The sequence below is a fragment of the Patiria miniata genome, unplaced genomic scaffold, assembly GCF_015706575.1.
Source record: "Patiria miniata isolate m_02_andy unplaced genomic scaffold, ASM1570657v1 HiC_scaffold_29, whole genome shotgun sequence".
Classification (NCBI taxonomy): Eukaryota; Metazoa; Echinodermata; class Asteroidea; order Valvatida; family Asterinidae; genus Patiria; species Patiria miniata.
The window spans coordinates 26,702,974-26,717,927 of record NW_024037068.1 but is presented as its reverse complement, the minus strand read 5'-3'; the positions used below and the strand labels follow the sequence as shown (position 1 = coordinate 26,717,927).

Sequence of the window (14,954 nt, the reverse complement as noted above, 5' to 3'; positions counted from 1 at the left end):
TATTTTAGACTTACAATTAAAAAAAAAAAAAAAATCAATGAAGTTGTTCTTACCTCCTTGAAAACTTAATAACCCAATTGCAAAAATGTGAAAAATGAGTGCCGACGCCATCGCACCGAATTACGCACGTAGGCAACTTCACTGAACGAGACGAGACGAATGCCAGGCCTACGGGGTATAGTGCATTAAACTTACTGAATCATTTTCCACCCAATCTGAACCAGGTATTCCCTTTTTTGCGAGCCTACTGAACAAATTATAAAGCCAAATGAAAGGATAAATACTTGCATTGAAACGGCACGGGTCAGATATTTGCGCAAAACCCACACAATAGAGTGCATGGTGCTTAGTCATTCACACAAGGTACAGAGAAGGTCTATGGGCTTACGTGTAATTTGTCACGACGTGGTTTTGCTAGCGACCTTGGCAGACCTTTAAATCCAAGTTAAAAATGCTTGCAAGTTGTAACAGTGGACAAGGTGTGTTTGTACTTTTGGACAGCCTACATTTGTATCGCAGGTCCACATAAAAAAACAAACACCTGTGCAAACAATAACGAATAAACGAAGACACTATATGCATGTATTCACGGCGACAGTAATTCATTTTCACTCCTACAGTCCGATGACATCAAATTAAAATGTTTTGTTTGATGATTATTGAAATTCAATCAGTGTACTCTATACATGTACTCTGTGACTGCTTGTAGCTTACAACCGATAATGCATTTTAGTATTAAGGACGATTGAGTGGGTTGAACAACCTTTTTAATGAGGGCGCTCTTTGAAATATGCAGTTTACGCACAGACTATGGCTGTGCACAACCAAGGTTATTTTTAAGTAAGATTTGAGGCTTTGCATGGTGGAGATACTAAATAATGAAAGGTTTGCGGAAACACCATGTGCGAATAATTTCTCAACTAAGAGAATGGTTCTGAAAAGAACCAGAGGTATAAACTCGACGTTCCGGTCAGTATGCTCTGACCGTCTTCCTCTCCTGAAGACGGTCAGAGCATACTGGCCGGAACGTCGAGTTTATACCACTGGTTCTTTTCAGAACCATTCTCTTAGTTGAGAAATTATTTGCACATGGTGTTTCCGCAAACCTTTCATTATTAAGGTTATTTTTGTTAAACCATGCTCAATTCTGCATCATTCAAATGAATCCCAGAGTGTTGTAGGGGCATACCAGTATTTAATCTCAACTGAAGTTTTCTATACTTGAATTTTGGATCATGTGTTCCAGTCGTTTACGCTGGAATATTTGAATTGCTTCGCACAGATACGGTATAAATATGAATATAAAAGTATAAGACAAGCAAGCAATTTCTTTTCCTTTTTTTGGAGCTGACATTTTAATGGTCTATGGAAATGAAGTCATACCTTTTTGATAAATACAGATTTGGGGAGATTATTATGAGAGTTTTTGTAATTTATGTCACCATGAACCACGCTTTTGACAAGAATAACGTGCTTTCTATTTTCAATTTGCATTTTGCCATTTGCAATGGTGTTTGGTACCTTTTGGACCTCAATGCTACAGCTCTTTCAGCACCAAAGGTTGCCGAAATTGTGAATATCGTAACTTGTTTGTGATTCGTTGGTGCGTCTGTACAAAACAGAAAGCCAATGAGCAATCTTTTCCACCAAAAAAAACATTCAATTGATAAGCACATTTTTGGGTTCACAATTTGATCAGAAACCCCTAAACTGGACAGTGTCCCGAAATGACGTCACAGCAACCGCGTCGACAGTTGTCCTGGAAAGCATGGACAATTTTAAATCATAAAGTGCACTTTTCAATAAAATTTACCAAAAAGGGATATCACATATTTTCATACATTTAGGAGGACTGGTGTGGAAAAATTGCACATGTTCCTCCGAAAAGAAAAAAAAAATCGCTTCAGTGATCCTTTAAAGACGGGTAAAACGCGCAAATGAATTTAATTTTGTTTTTAATATTTCCTTCGCATTTTTAGTTATCTACATTGTATATGTATATGAAAGCTGAGTGGCTTGCACAGTGTGAATCGGTGTTTGTCCTTCAACTGCTACTTGTATTTGGTTTCTAGCGGAAGTTTAGTACAGCTATGGTGTGAAAAGTTTAGTATCAACGAAAAACCAAACAAAATAACACCTAACGAGGATAACATGTGATTGAACTTAAATGAGTATGCGTGGCCCATTTGGCCTTAACTCCGGAAGGACACATGCATTCCTGGAAACATTGTTGTCGCAGCAGCTGATGCAAAGACACTTGATATTAAACCAGCTTTAAATTAAAGAGAGCAACGTGAATACCCAGTAAACAGAGAATAGATGACTTAAAGAGAAACCCATTTAATTGTCTATTTTGTCTTCGTAATGAACAAACGTGTATCTCATCAAAAACCTGAAACTCTTGACAGAATTATCTCGTGCCCCCCCCAAAAAAAAAATCAGACCCAAGTTTATTTGTAATATATATCATATAAAACGGTTGAAAGATATACTATAGAAGTCAATGTATAATATCAGATGAACAATCATTAGCCTTATATTCGTAGTCCATTTTATTCTACTTGCATTTTCCATCATTGCAGCGGCGTAGCTCGGGGGGGGGGGGGGAGTTGAGGGTGGCGCACACCCCCAATAGATAGAGAGATAAATGGTTTATTAAATCAGCTTTCTCGCCACCTGTAGCGGAATTGTGTGAAGCTGTAACAATATATATTAAGAATGCATTAATTTAAAAATACTAAAAAGTAATCATTACAATTATACTATTAAGAAATGATAAAGCAAAATTCAAGTACCCCAAAATTGATAAAATAGCAAATCAACAATTACATGTTTAACCATTAAGATGCAGTAATAACCCAAAATTGATAACCCCAAAATTGATAAAATAGCAAATCAACAATTACATGATAAACACATTAAGATGCAGTAAGAATTTGGGTGAGTGGTAGGGGAAAGGACATATGGTGGGTAGGGAAAGGCTACATTATTCGGGAAGGGAATAAAAATCAATTGGTCCCCCTCCCCCCCCCCCCCCCCGTGCCGCCCTCCCCCTCCCTGGAAATTTGCCAAACAGAAACAATTCCGAAACCATGATAAGCGGGTTTAATAAAAGTGTCCATTTCAACATTTAAAAATATATTTTTAGGCGAAAACCGCTGTTTATTTTAACGTCCCGTGTAACGCGTATAATTGTTTTCAACAGCGCCGCCATTGGAAGATGGTGTCCTCAGCCCCCCCCCCCCTTGCCAACCCCACTATTTAATTTTACGGAGGCCGGTGTGCGGTGAAAAAAAACAACCCATGTCTACCTTTGAGCACGTGTTCATCGTGATGACAATTTAACTCCAGAACAACATAAATTAATCATAATTCCCATGTCAAAACCTAAACAAGATACGTGCAACGTGTACAACTTAGATGAGTTCAACAATTATACATGTAGATGTATTTAAAAAAATGTTCTCACCTGTAAGAAAACAGGACAGTCCTACCGCTAGGAGGCAAATGTTGGCTGCTGGCTTCATTTCCTACAATGTGTTGTGGCTGCTCAACAAAACTGAACCTTTAGTCCTTCACAACAATATTTGTTCCGTCTTGAAGTTCGCGTTATTCTATTAATCCGTCCTGTCAAATGAAAACTGTAAAAAGAAGGGATTACTTCGATTTTATCCCGGAAATATGCCGCTTTCAGTGTTGAACTGTTTTGAAGAAAGATTGTTTAGGCTTAGGGATTTATAAATGTATGTGTTATGTTACCGCACGTGACAAAAGTGTTTTACAGGAAGCTATGGAGGGCGGCATGCGTATGACCTGCATCCGGTGATCTTGTGAGGGATACTGAAAACCTATCAACGGGCAGCAAGGGCGCAAAGAAATGAATCAACAGGCAAGTTCGATCGGGGATTAGTGGATGACTAGCGGTTGATTCCAGGCTGTGCTGCGCCTGCGCGCTGATTACAAAGTGCGATCGTCTCTGGTCGAACAATGCTGGAACTTGGAAACGATACTTCTCCATTGGCAGATCCATTAGGGGCGGGGGGGGTATTGGGAAGGTCACTCCCACCTCCTCCTTCCGACTGACCATTGACCTATGTTGATTATGCACACTAACAAATGCGCATGTTCCTTTAAGTTCCAGGAATAACGTCATTACTCAGTATTGCAAATCCTGATTCATTGCTACAGGTCCCCTAATACCTTGACTGCAAGCCTCATTCCCCCACTCAAAAAATCAATAAATAAATTGACTTTAAAACCTAAACAACTCCTTTGGTAAATCTTGGTACGCCGCTGTTCGCGTTCCTGGTCCCTCGCTCAATTTGTCTACAATGTGTGTCAAAATGGTGTGCCCGGGAATTGGTAATCAACCCCAGCCACTTTGGTCTCAACTCCATTAATATACCATGGACTGGTTCTAGTGTGTTTGAGTGCAATAGTTAATGCATAGCTCGTGCTAAGACTGGCAAATAGCCTCCGCAATCGAGGGACCTTGTCAATGTCCGAGGCAGCGAAATGACGCAACGGGATTTTAGTTTAACAGGAGACAATTATTGATAATGTGTTTTTCTGTTTCGTTGGTAACCTTACATTAGTTGTTCGTCCGGTCTGTATGTTGCAGCATACACTTGTTCGCAAGGCCAAAAGGTAAAAAGTCGAAACCTCAGCGAATCACGCGCGGTTGTCATGATCAACTGAAACAATTATGAAATTGAAGACAACAGTAAAACTGGAAAATAATCAAAGCATACTTACCGACAACAATTATAGCGAGGTTGACCCATCATTAATTTGGTTCATAAATCCAGATTTCTGATACATAACAGAGCACCAGTACTTCCCACTATCAACTATAAACTCCAGTGAAGAGATGGTTAACTTGGTACTTACTTGGTTGGTTTCCTCCTGAAACATCCTCTAGGGATCTTGACTAGGAGGTCAAGAAGAATAGAAGAATAGAAGATCATGACTTACCTGAAGATATTCAAACTACATATTACAGCAAACACGTTAACACGCTGCTACTTGTCACCCTTTTTTCCAAAATCTTGTTTTATAACTGCCGACTGCGAAAGAAACAATTGCAAGGACAAGGGAAGGAAAGCTATTCCTCGTACGGATAAAAAAAACAGTTTATTTTGAAATAAACCAATTATCAAAGCAGTGTGTATAATTCATTTTGCTGTAATATGTAGTTTGAATGTCTTCAGGTAAGTCATGATCTTCTTTTCTTCTACCTTTAATAGAAAACCTAGAACCTTTTCTCAATAAACATCCATTCAAGTCCAATACATCCATGGGCGTTGCGAGGGGGGGGCAAGGGGGGGGGGCACTTGCCCCCCCCCCCCTGGAAAAGCAAAAAAAAAAAAAAAAAAAAAAAAAAGAGGCGCGAGGACAAAGTGGTGTAAATTTAATGAGTTGGGGGGGGGGGCAAAATGTCCCTGCCCCCTTCTAAAATTGATAAATCGAGAATGTGTTGAGAAATACAAGCATTTTTTGGCAAAAAAAATGTTTTGCCCCCCTCTAGAAAAAATCCTGGCGACGCCCATGAATACATCGAAGTCCTTGAACTACAAATATTGTGAGCAGCTGCGATTTTTGGTTTCCTTGTGTATCAATCAATTAAAGTCAATACCTACCGGGCATAAAGAAGGTCAACACAAATGCAACAAGGTACACACTTTCTACTGACGCCATTTCCCGCTCCTAGCCTTGGCTGTTGACAAATGCGTCGGAATGTCTCTTGATCTGGATCCGGATACTCAATATCGTGTATTTGATGAACGCACTGTTCAAGCTTGTTGAAAGTACATACACGTACACATAGTAGGAAGGCAATGCTATATGATCCCGGAAGTCTGCTTTTGTCGGGGCTGAATGAGTGTTAAATACGTTTGACAGATTGAGAATATCGAGCAGGTCTTCCATGGACATCCATATTTCCTAACTGTTTTAACAATCTGGCGAAGTAATTAGACGTCTCGTTATCTAAAACAATTATTCTACGAAGTCAAAGGCAATAATAAAAAGTTGGATAAAACACTGATGGGCAATGTTATATTTCCAACATTGACATTAAATTACCTTATTGTTGGAATAATTCGGATAATTTTTTTTTCAAGTGTTGGGAAGAATCTGTACAAGAGTGTCGACAGTTGGTATAATATCCTCCTAGCCATGCCGACTGGTCTTCCCCATTTTTCCTTTTAAAAAAAATATCCCCCTTATCATGCTGGTTAGTCTTCCAAAATTTTTCCTTTTTCTTAAAAAAAAAATACAAATATTTACAGACACAAAGATGGCAACAAATAAACGACAAACGCCTTTTCAAACAAGAGAAAGGAGTATAGATGGGTAGCTGTCATTCAGCACAAACTGCAAACGTTGTACTTGCTTACAAAGAGTTCAAGTTCTGGTCTTCTTTTTGAAAAAGAAACATACTCCTGTTCGTGCATTATATCGATGACGGACTTATTATCCTTCGCAATGAACCTTTCTCCACTAGCCGGGATGTCGTCAATGTTCTTGCGACTCTGTATCCGAAGTCGATCCCCGTCAGCTTCGTGATTAACAGCAAAACTGTTAAGTTTTTGGATCTTACACTATCCATTGACCACCATACTATAAGCTATAACCAGGTACACTACCGCATCTTCCAAAAGCCGTTCCAGAAATTCACCTACGTCAACTACAAATCAAGCCTTCAAAAGTGTAATCAGAGGCGAGTGCCACCGCTACAAATCTCACTCTTCCAATATCCGCGATTACACTCATGCTTAAACTCTTTGAACTGAGACTTTTGAAATGCAGATACCCGTTACATTTCATAAAGGAACATTTCTTGCGATTCGATGGCGCAACTAGACCAAGATTGCACTTCAACAAAGCCAATAACTGCATTCCAATGGCCAAGAAAATTTTCAGAAAATATAGATCTCTACACAAACCAGGTTTTCTGATGAACATCGCAGTTGTGACAACCCAAAGTTGAAGGAACATTTCTGTACCAGCCGGGCTTTACACACCACAGTCGCTTCTTTCTATTCTTAAATTTCATCAGCTTGCTTCCTCCGGTAATTTCTAATGATAGTCATCCTTGTTCGCCTTGATCAGATAATAATTGGTCTTCTCAATCTACTCCTCTTCATATATCTTCCCCTAGCCATGCCGGCTAGTCGTCCCCATTTTTCTTTAAAAAAAAATATCCCCCTAACCATGCTGGTTAGTCTTCCCCATTTTTCTTTCCAAGAAATATCCTCCTAGCCATGCTGGTTAGTCTTCCCAATTTTCTTTCCAAGAAATATCCCCCTAACCATGCTGGTTAGTCTTCCCCAATTTTCTTTCCAAGAAATATCCCCCTAACCATGCTGGTTAGTCTTCCCCAATTTTTTTCCTTTTTCTTTTTAAAAACTATCCTCCTAGCCATGCCGGCTAGTCTTCCCCTTTTTCTTTCCAAGAAATATCCTCCTAGCCATACCGGCTAGTCTTCCCCAATTTTCCTTCCAACAAATATCCTCCTAGCCATGCTGGTTAGTCTTCCCCGATTTCCTTTAAGAAAATATCGTCGTAGCCATGCCGGCTAATCCTCCCCATTTTTCTTTAAAAAAAAATATCCCCCTAACCATGCTGGTAAGTCTTCCCCATTTTTCTTTAAAAAAAATCCCCCTAATATGGAAGTGTAGATAGGACATGGTTCAGAATAAATCTAATTCGTACGTACGAATTACTAAACCGTACGTACGAATTACTAAATCGTACGTACGAATTACTTAACCGTACGTACGAATTACTAAGTCGTACGTACGAAATATTAGGGAGGTTTCGCATGCGAACGGATACGGTTAGCGCGCCGGATACGTCACCAGTTTTGTGGTTTTGATGACGTCACAGTGTCTTGCTATCCGCTATCCGTATACAAGGCACGGATATCTCGCTCTCTACACGTAAGTATTAAACGCGTATTGAAATTTCACATTTCTAATAATTCCCTGTTAGTTTATTGCCATATGATGATTAGATTTTAAAACAGATTAATTGCTGAACATGTACATGTCATTTCTTTGTATTTCAAAACTTTGGAATACGACAAGATTAGCCACAAAATCAGGTACCAAAAGTGGGTGCAGAGTGGTTCTCCGCTGTCGGAAATAGACTTCACTTAGCTACAAAAGTACAAACCTGACCCAAGTGTGCTAGCTGTCGTTTTAGCTGTATAGACCTGTGAATGTGGTTAGCCACGTTCTGTTCATAGGCTGGACTTTCAAAAACCTTCTAGTTCTGCAGTAGACGTACGTCTGTCGATTTTCCTTACAAATGACAGATCCTATGCCACTGCCACTAAGTTATAAGTAGAAGTTCTTGGATAAACTTAGCCTAGGCTAGGCCTACGGAATATGCTGAAAATAGAGTGCTCGTATAATTTTGAAATTGAAGTGGAGGGTCTGCAACCAGGATTTCAAACACTTTGAATGTCCAGTTCATATAAACAAACCGTGACTAGTCATGTATGTATATAAATATAGCCCAGTTCACAGGTCTAGCATGTCGGCAAGTGGCAGACTAGAGCATGTGCGTTTTTTTAAACCAGCTTATACATGTATATGCTTTTCTGTCAGTTATCCGGTCAAAGTTTTTCATATAGTGTTGTTATAATTATCTTTCAGGATGGCTTCAACTTCAAGCGCAAACAAATCCTCTACAAGGTTTTACCCTGCTTTGGACATACTCGTCTTAAAGCAAGTGCTAGCTGATTGGCCAATTGGTGACACCAAAAAATGGGAAACGTTGACCCAAAAACTGAATGAGGCTGTAAGACTGATGAGACCGGATGGCCAAGTCACCATGAGGGGTTGCAAAGACCGCTTCAGAAAGCTTCTGTCTGCCTTCAAAGCAGATGAACTGGCATCACTAAGAGCGTGAGTACCAGCTTTTAACTTTCTTATTCAGGTAGTTGAAGTTATTACCTTTTATCAAATGAATCTTCAGTAAAATGCAGCTATAAGAAACATCTTTTTCTATTGACTCCCAAGTTTATTCCTAGGCTAATGGATGCGGAAGCTGGTCAACTTGTGTCTTGTTCAACTGTCTGTTTTCTCCTGAAGAAAAAAAAACAGTGGCATAAAGTAAAAAAAAAAATGCGGTTGGCTGGGGGGGGGGGGGGGGGGGGGGAGGTAACCAGCAGTAGTGAATGGCTAAAAATCTGGATCCAGTGCTAATTTGTTATACATATCACAGCATCATACATTATACTGTAGAACTACTGCTGCCAAAATTTCCCAAATTTTGCTGGACAATGAATCTCAATCTAATTTGACGATGAGTACCTTTATCCAAAATATGCACGATCTTGTTCACGGGGCACATTTTTTGTTCAGCCATGCCCAAAATGCAAATAAAGGATTCTTTATATACATATCTCCCTCCTGGACATTTTAGCTCAGGAACTGATGAGGAGTATGGAGAACGAGAGCGGCTACTGGGCGAAATTGTGGAGCTGGAATCTGAGATGGATAAGATGAAAGAAGATGCAGCGAAGGTAGAGAAGAAAAAGCTGGAGCAGGGAGAGACTGTCCGGCAAAAAGCCCTTCAAAGTCTCACTGAGCAGGCTGAAGGATTGAATGGTAAGCATAGGACCAATTTCAGGAAATACATGTACTCTCTTTTGCTATGCCACCGCTGAATTGCCCCCCCCCCCCCCCAACTCTGCATGTATTTCTGTGTCATCTACATGTACCATCACTAGTGGATCCATCCCTTCCTTAGTGAAAAGGCACAAGACTCTCCCCTCCCCCAACCCCAATCCATCCCCTCCCAGTGATGACTACTTTTGCATCATATTCTGCATATTTTAAAAAGTGACTTCCACTCTCCTTCTTCAGATGAAGCCAGGATGCAGACCCCCTCTCCACTCAAGAAACGCAAGAAAGTTGAAAGCTCCGACTACATCCAGTACTTAAAGGAGAAGACAGAGAAGGAATTTGCTTTCAAACAGCAGCAGCTTGAGCTAGACAAAGAACGTTTTGTACTGGAGAAGAAAGAGCGACAAGCCAAGTTGGCATATGATTCACAAGTGTTGCACCTTTTGCTGAAACTAACAAAGAAGGAAGATTAAATCAAATGACTTCCTTCTTTCTCTTGGTTGTTACCTCAACACGACAGTTCGTCCAGTTTTATCACATCACATTGAGAGTTGAGACCTAAAAAATGTTGAAACAGTTTTGTTGTTGAAACAGTTTTGTTGTTGAAACAGTTTTGCAATCTAAATTGTAATCTAAAGGATGGTTCATAGTAAATGCTCAATGCATAGTAATGTTCAATGAAAGGGCAGTGGTTGACTTATGGAAATTGCTCTGACTTTAATTTTCTTTAGTGTGAAGTATAATTCAGAACAAATAAAAGTAAAATCCATTAAATAAATAATGGCTGTTACAATGTATTTCTGGCATTTAGCATTTTTATTGACGAGTCAATTGTATGAGTTTGCCAAGTGTTAACATAATCGTACTGATCAGGTAACTTTTTGTTATTAAAGTGAGGGACAAGGGGAAATTTCAGACAAAATTGAGGATAAGTTCCACTTTGACAGTATCTGTGTTAATCACTAAAACAAAATGGGAGGGGGTAGCATTGGCAGGTAACAGTGGCACTTGCACCCATTTTATACTACTAAAAAAAAGGCCACATATCACCAAGGTCAATTCATGGGGAAAAAAAATGTTGAGAACCTCGGGGGAGGGGAGATGGGGAGATGGGGAAACAGGGGGGGGGGGCAACTTTAAGCACCTTTCTATTCTGAAGCAATTTGTCAGTGGTTTTAATAAACAGATCAAAGGCCAAAAAAAAAAATAGTCGTTCTCTGGTCACCGCGCGCATCGATTTTAATCATGCACGTCAACCTTTTTTTTCTCTTAAAGTTGTCCGTGGTAGCTACAACAGCACCCTCTATTGCCGCACCTCCTCACATTTTTGTACTAGGGAATGGGGAAACTGCACCAAGGCAAATGATGGAGGGCACAAAGGCAAATTATGGAGGACACCTATGTATATGAGGACACAAAAGAGCAAAAAATAGTACCCACCTTGTCTATACAATCCAAGTTTGAAAAAATGAAAAAAAAACCAACAAAACAAAAAAAAACGCGTCGCCGCATCAATTTCGGACATTTGGTCTGACCAGAGACCAACTATTTTTTTTAGGCCTTATAACTTAACCCTTTAAATCAGTTGATGAAATTATACATAAGTACAACCACAATTTTTTTACAATGAATTTGCTGAATTCACATTGAATTGTACATTGTATTGCAATACCCAGCCACTGTGAGGAGACGCTTTAGATCAAGTATTCTTCTAAGCTTGGGGGCTGCAATCCAAAATAATTAGATGTCTCACTGCCGTATAAACAGGTATGGCAGTTGGTGAACAGAGCTCCTATTATGTAGTACTTTGCGATTGGCTGCAACAGTAGTTTTAAGTTCTTCTTGAAGTCAAGAAAAGCCCATAGGGACAGCATCTTTCCAAATCCCCACTCTACACACTCTCTCACACTAGACATCCGCTGATTGTACAGCTGTTGCATTGCGGTGATGTGAGCCCCTTTAAATGGACCCTGGAGATTATTGTGTATTGGATATGCCGGGTCTCCATATAGGCTGAATGGATTGCCATTGACGTTGTACAGGGGCCTGGCTTGAAGCTGATCCAGTAGGCCACTCATTCGCAGGAGGGCGCAATCATGTCTGCGGCCTTCCACAGGCCCATACATGTTTGCGATGATTCCACTGGGCAGCATGACGGACTGATATTTCAGAGAATGGACTCTTTTGTGTCCATTGTAGCACACACGTTGATTGTGGGTTGGTCTGCACATCGGTCTTACTGTCCCATCAATGAATCCTATGCAATTATCGAGGGGAGCTCCATGTTGTTGAATGGCATCTGCATATCTCTGCAGCATTACACCTTGCATCCAAGGCTGGTTGATGTCCTGGAGTAAGTTTTTAAAGCGAGCATGGAGCAAATTGACTGTTTCCTTCACAATGAATGAAAGGGTAGACTTGGGGCGTCCAAAAACTCTCTCAAGGTCAGATAATCTGTTAGGATATGCAAATCGTCGAAGTGAGATGCACAGCGCATCCATACCTATAAGACAGGAGGAAAAATAAAAAAGATGAGGTTTACTTTCAAACGTGCCTTTTTTCTGAATTGCAAATTGTGATTAAATTTTTACATTTTCCGGTTCATTTTTTGTTACTAAGAAATCGCTAATTATTTAAAATGTTAATTTTTGTCTGGATATAAAGACCACAAATTGTAAAATATGACTTTTCATCAAAATCATAATCTGCACTGCAGTTTTGTGAAGAACAATTTACTCACACTTTACACTGCATGAAACATGTGAGTCCTAGTAAACTATTTACTGATTTCAGGGACAAAAAATAGCTCCATCAAAACGCTGTTTTATGTTTAGGATGTTTCTCAGTTGCACAATCTGAGAGAATCCCAAATGGACCTAAAATGTTCTTAACCCTGACATCCTGTGCACAACCCTATGATTGAAACTGGTCATGCTGCTTATTTGCTGGTCTGAAAAAAATTATAATTGTTTTCTCAGTACAGTAGGCCAAAATGCTTCAAAATTGTTCCTGCTAAATTTGATTTTTAGAACCCGTTATCGCTTTCTGAAGGCTGATAAGTCACTGTAGGGGAAAATGAGTGATGTCCATATTTGGAATTATTTCCGAAAGGATGAGTCTGCCTACCTGATGCCACAGTCCGGTTCTGGCATATAATTTTATCAGGAATCCCAAATGCTGCACAGAGCCGATGAAGATTTTCACGGTCAAAACGAAACATATCCAGACACTGGTCATCTGTCAAAGCTTCCAAAGAAAACTTAGGTAAGGTAGGTTCATATGTTACTCTTCCTGTCGTAGTGCTAGCACCGGATTCGAGTAATAAAAACACAGTTTCTTCGTCATTTTCCTCTAAAGCCATGAACATGACATCGTCGATGGAGGCTGCCATTTTGGATTTTACTCGACTGTCATAGCGCCACCAATGACGGTCGATGTTCGGATTGCGAAATAAGCTGTGAACGTTTACGCGTACGGATAGCTAAAACGTACGCGTACGCGTATCTGTCGCATGCGAAACCTCTCTATTTAGTAATTCTCGTACGTACGGTTAATCCGTACGTACGATTTAGTAATTCGTACGTACGGTTTAGTAATTCGTACGTACTAATTATATTTATTTTTAACCATGTCCTATCTACACTTCCATACTCTGGGGCTGCTTTGTAGCTCACAACCAGTGATCTCCATATACACAGACTGGATAGGACATCGCGCCGTGTTTGTGCACGAATGCGCGGCCGAACAATGGCGGCGCGTTTACTGTCAGACGGGTAAACGCGCATTGTGCTTTCACTTTGTTTACTATGGAAAATGGACTATTGTGTGGAATTTTTCTTACAGAAGGGAGTTCAAGCGTTCCTCCAAAACAATCTTTAAAAAAAATAACTGAATGATGAAGAGTTACCCTCAATCCCTCCAAACAGCTTTTCCACACTTTCTTGATATAACACTTTCTTATTATGCATTTTCGAAATTCAAGAACCCCCCCCTTTACTTTCCCCTTGTTTTTTTTTCCCCTCCTCTTCCCAAAAATGATTGTAAGTAAATTGCCATTTTATTTTGGGCACATCGGTCATTAGAGCACACTGAACTACTCCATCAATGAAATGAATAATTGTATCAATAATATGCTGAAATGACATCATATTTTTAACTGAGCTGAACACTCACACGAGAAATTGTATGGAGATTCATTCAAATGATTGATATATTTATTAAAAAACCCGAACATAAACCAATTAGAATGTATAAGGTAAGAAAAACCTTAATTTTACAAAGTAATCATAAAAACTTCTTCCCGTCCCTAGATTGATCAAGGAATGACATCGTTCACCTCTTGTGATATTGTGTGAAAGGAGATGAATCACAAACCCAAATTCTAATTTTGTCAAGGAATATCAAGCTATGCACGGTCTTGTTTATAATTAAATGTTTAGCTATACTTCTGAAAAGAAATATAATTACTTGTAAGTGTAATGGGAGTCTTTTTTGTGAGCGAATATGACGGTGTATTAATGTCTATAGCTAGTAATCTTATATAACGGCGTACACAACATAAGTTCAAACCGTAAAAGTACTCATTGCTTTCTTCACCATACAAACTGTCAAAAGTAACAGTCATCTGGGGAGCAGCTTCTTTCCAAAAACAAAATCAATCAATGTTAACAGTTCCACATCCTAAGAATTGATTAAGAATTGATTCACATCGCATGTTCCATTCAGTGGATGATACAGTCGATTCCATCCCTCCGTGAAGTCTCCATTTTCGTCCGTCTCGGATATCGTCCTGCAGCTGCATGGTGGTTTTTGCTATGGCTTTGCTGAAGTTGTTTGTTTGATATGAAGGTCAATCGGCCGGGTGTGCAGTAATTTAGCATAAGACATCTCCTCGGTTTCTCTTTATAAAGAAAAAGAATAGAAACATTTCGGTAGCCGTTAAGCCAAGGCAGACATAATTCAATCAGATTTTGTATATAAAAATTATAAAAGTTACTTCAATAAACTATTTTAAACAAGTCAACTTTTGTTCATTGCCATTGCCGGGTCAGTCATGCACGTTTAGGCAGTTTATTTTTTTTTTCTTTTAAAGACATAGGCCTAGGTCTTTAAAACATGATGATGCCGACCAGCATGACAGGCTTATAGATCGCATGGAATTTGAACAGAATATCTCGCTAGCTACCACACAGGCCTCCATCCCCCCAAACTCAGAGCGGCAACATTTCGACATCATAATTTGCTTTGTCATTCCCACGTTCATATTCCTCCATGCCATGTTGTATAGGCCTCGTTAAAAAAACAACTTACTTGCGA

General features: G+C 39.6%; 2 protein-coding genes across 2 annotated transcripts; one reads left to right on the top strand and one right to left on the bottom strand.

Annotated features, from left to right (window-relative positions):
• The first annotated feature begins 7,866 nt into the window (after positions 1–7,866).
• LOC119735772 (stress response protein NST1-like) lies at positions 7,867–10,435 on the top strand. Its single transcript, XM_038209692.1, has 3 exons — positions 7,867–8,915; positions 9,436–9,620; positions 9,879–10,435. Exons 1-3 carry the CDS (start codon positions 8,665–8,667, stop codon positions 10,109–10,111), a joined length of 669 nt encoding a protein of 222 aa, XP_038065620.1. The 5' UTR covers positions 7,867–8,664; the 3' UTR covers positions 10,112–10,435.
• Positions 10,436–11,148: 713 nt separating this feature from the next.
• Positions 11,149–13,089, bottom strand: LOC119735770. The gene is made up of 2 exons (XM_038209690.1): positions 12,765–13,089; positions 11,149–12,141 (listed from the first exon to the last, which is right to left on the bottom strand). Exons 1-2 carry the CDS (start codon positions 13,027–13,029, stop codon positions 11,333–11,335), a joined length of 1,074 nt encoding a protein of 357 aa, XP_038065618.1. The 5' UTR covers positions 13,030–13,089; the 3' UTR covers positions 11,149–11,332.
• Between the last annotated feature and the right edge of the window lie 1,865 nt (positions 13,090–14,954).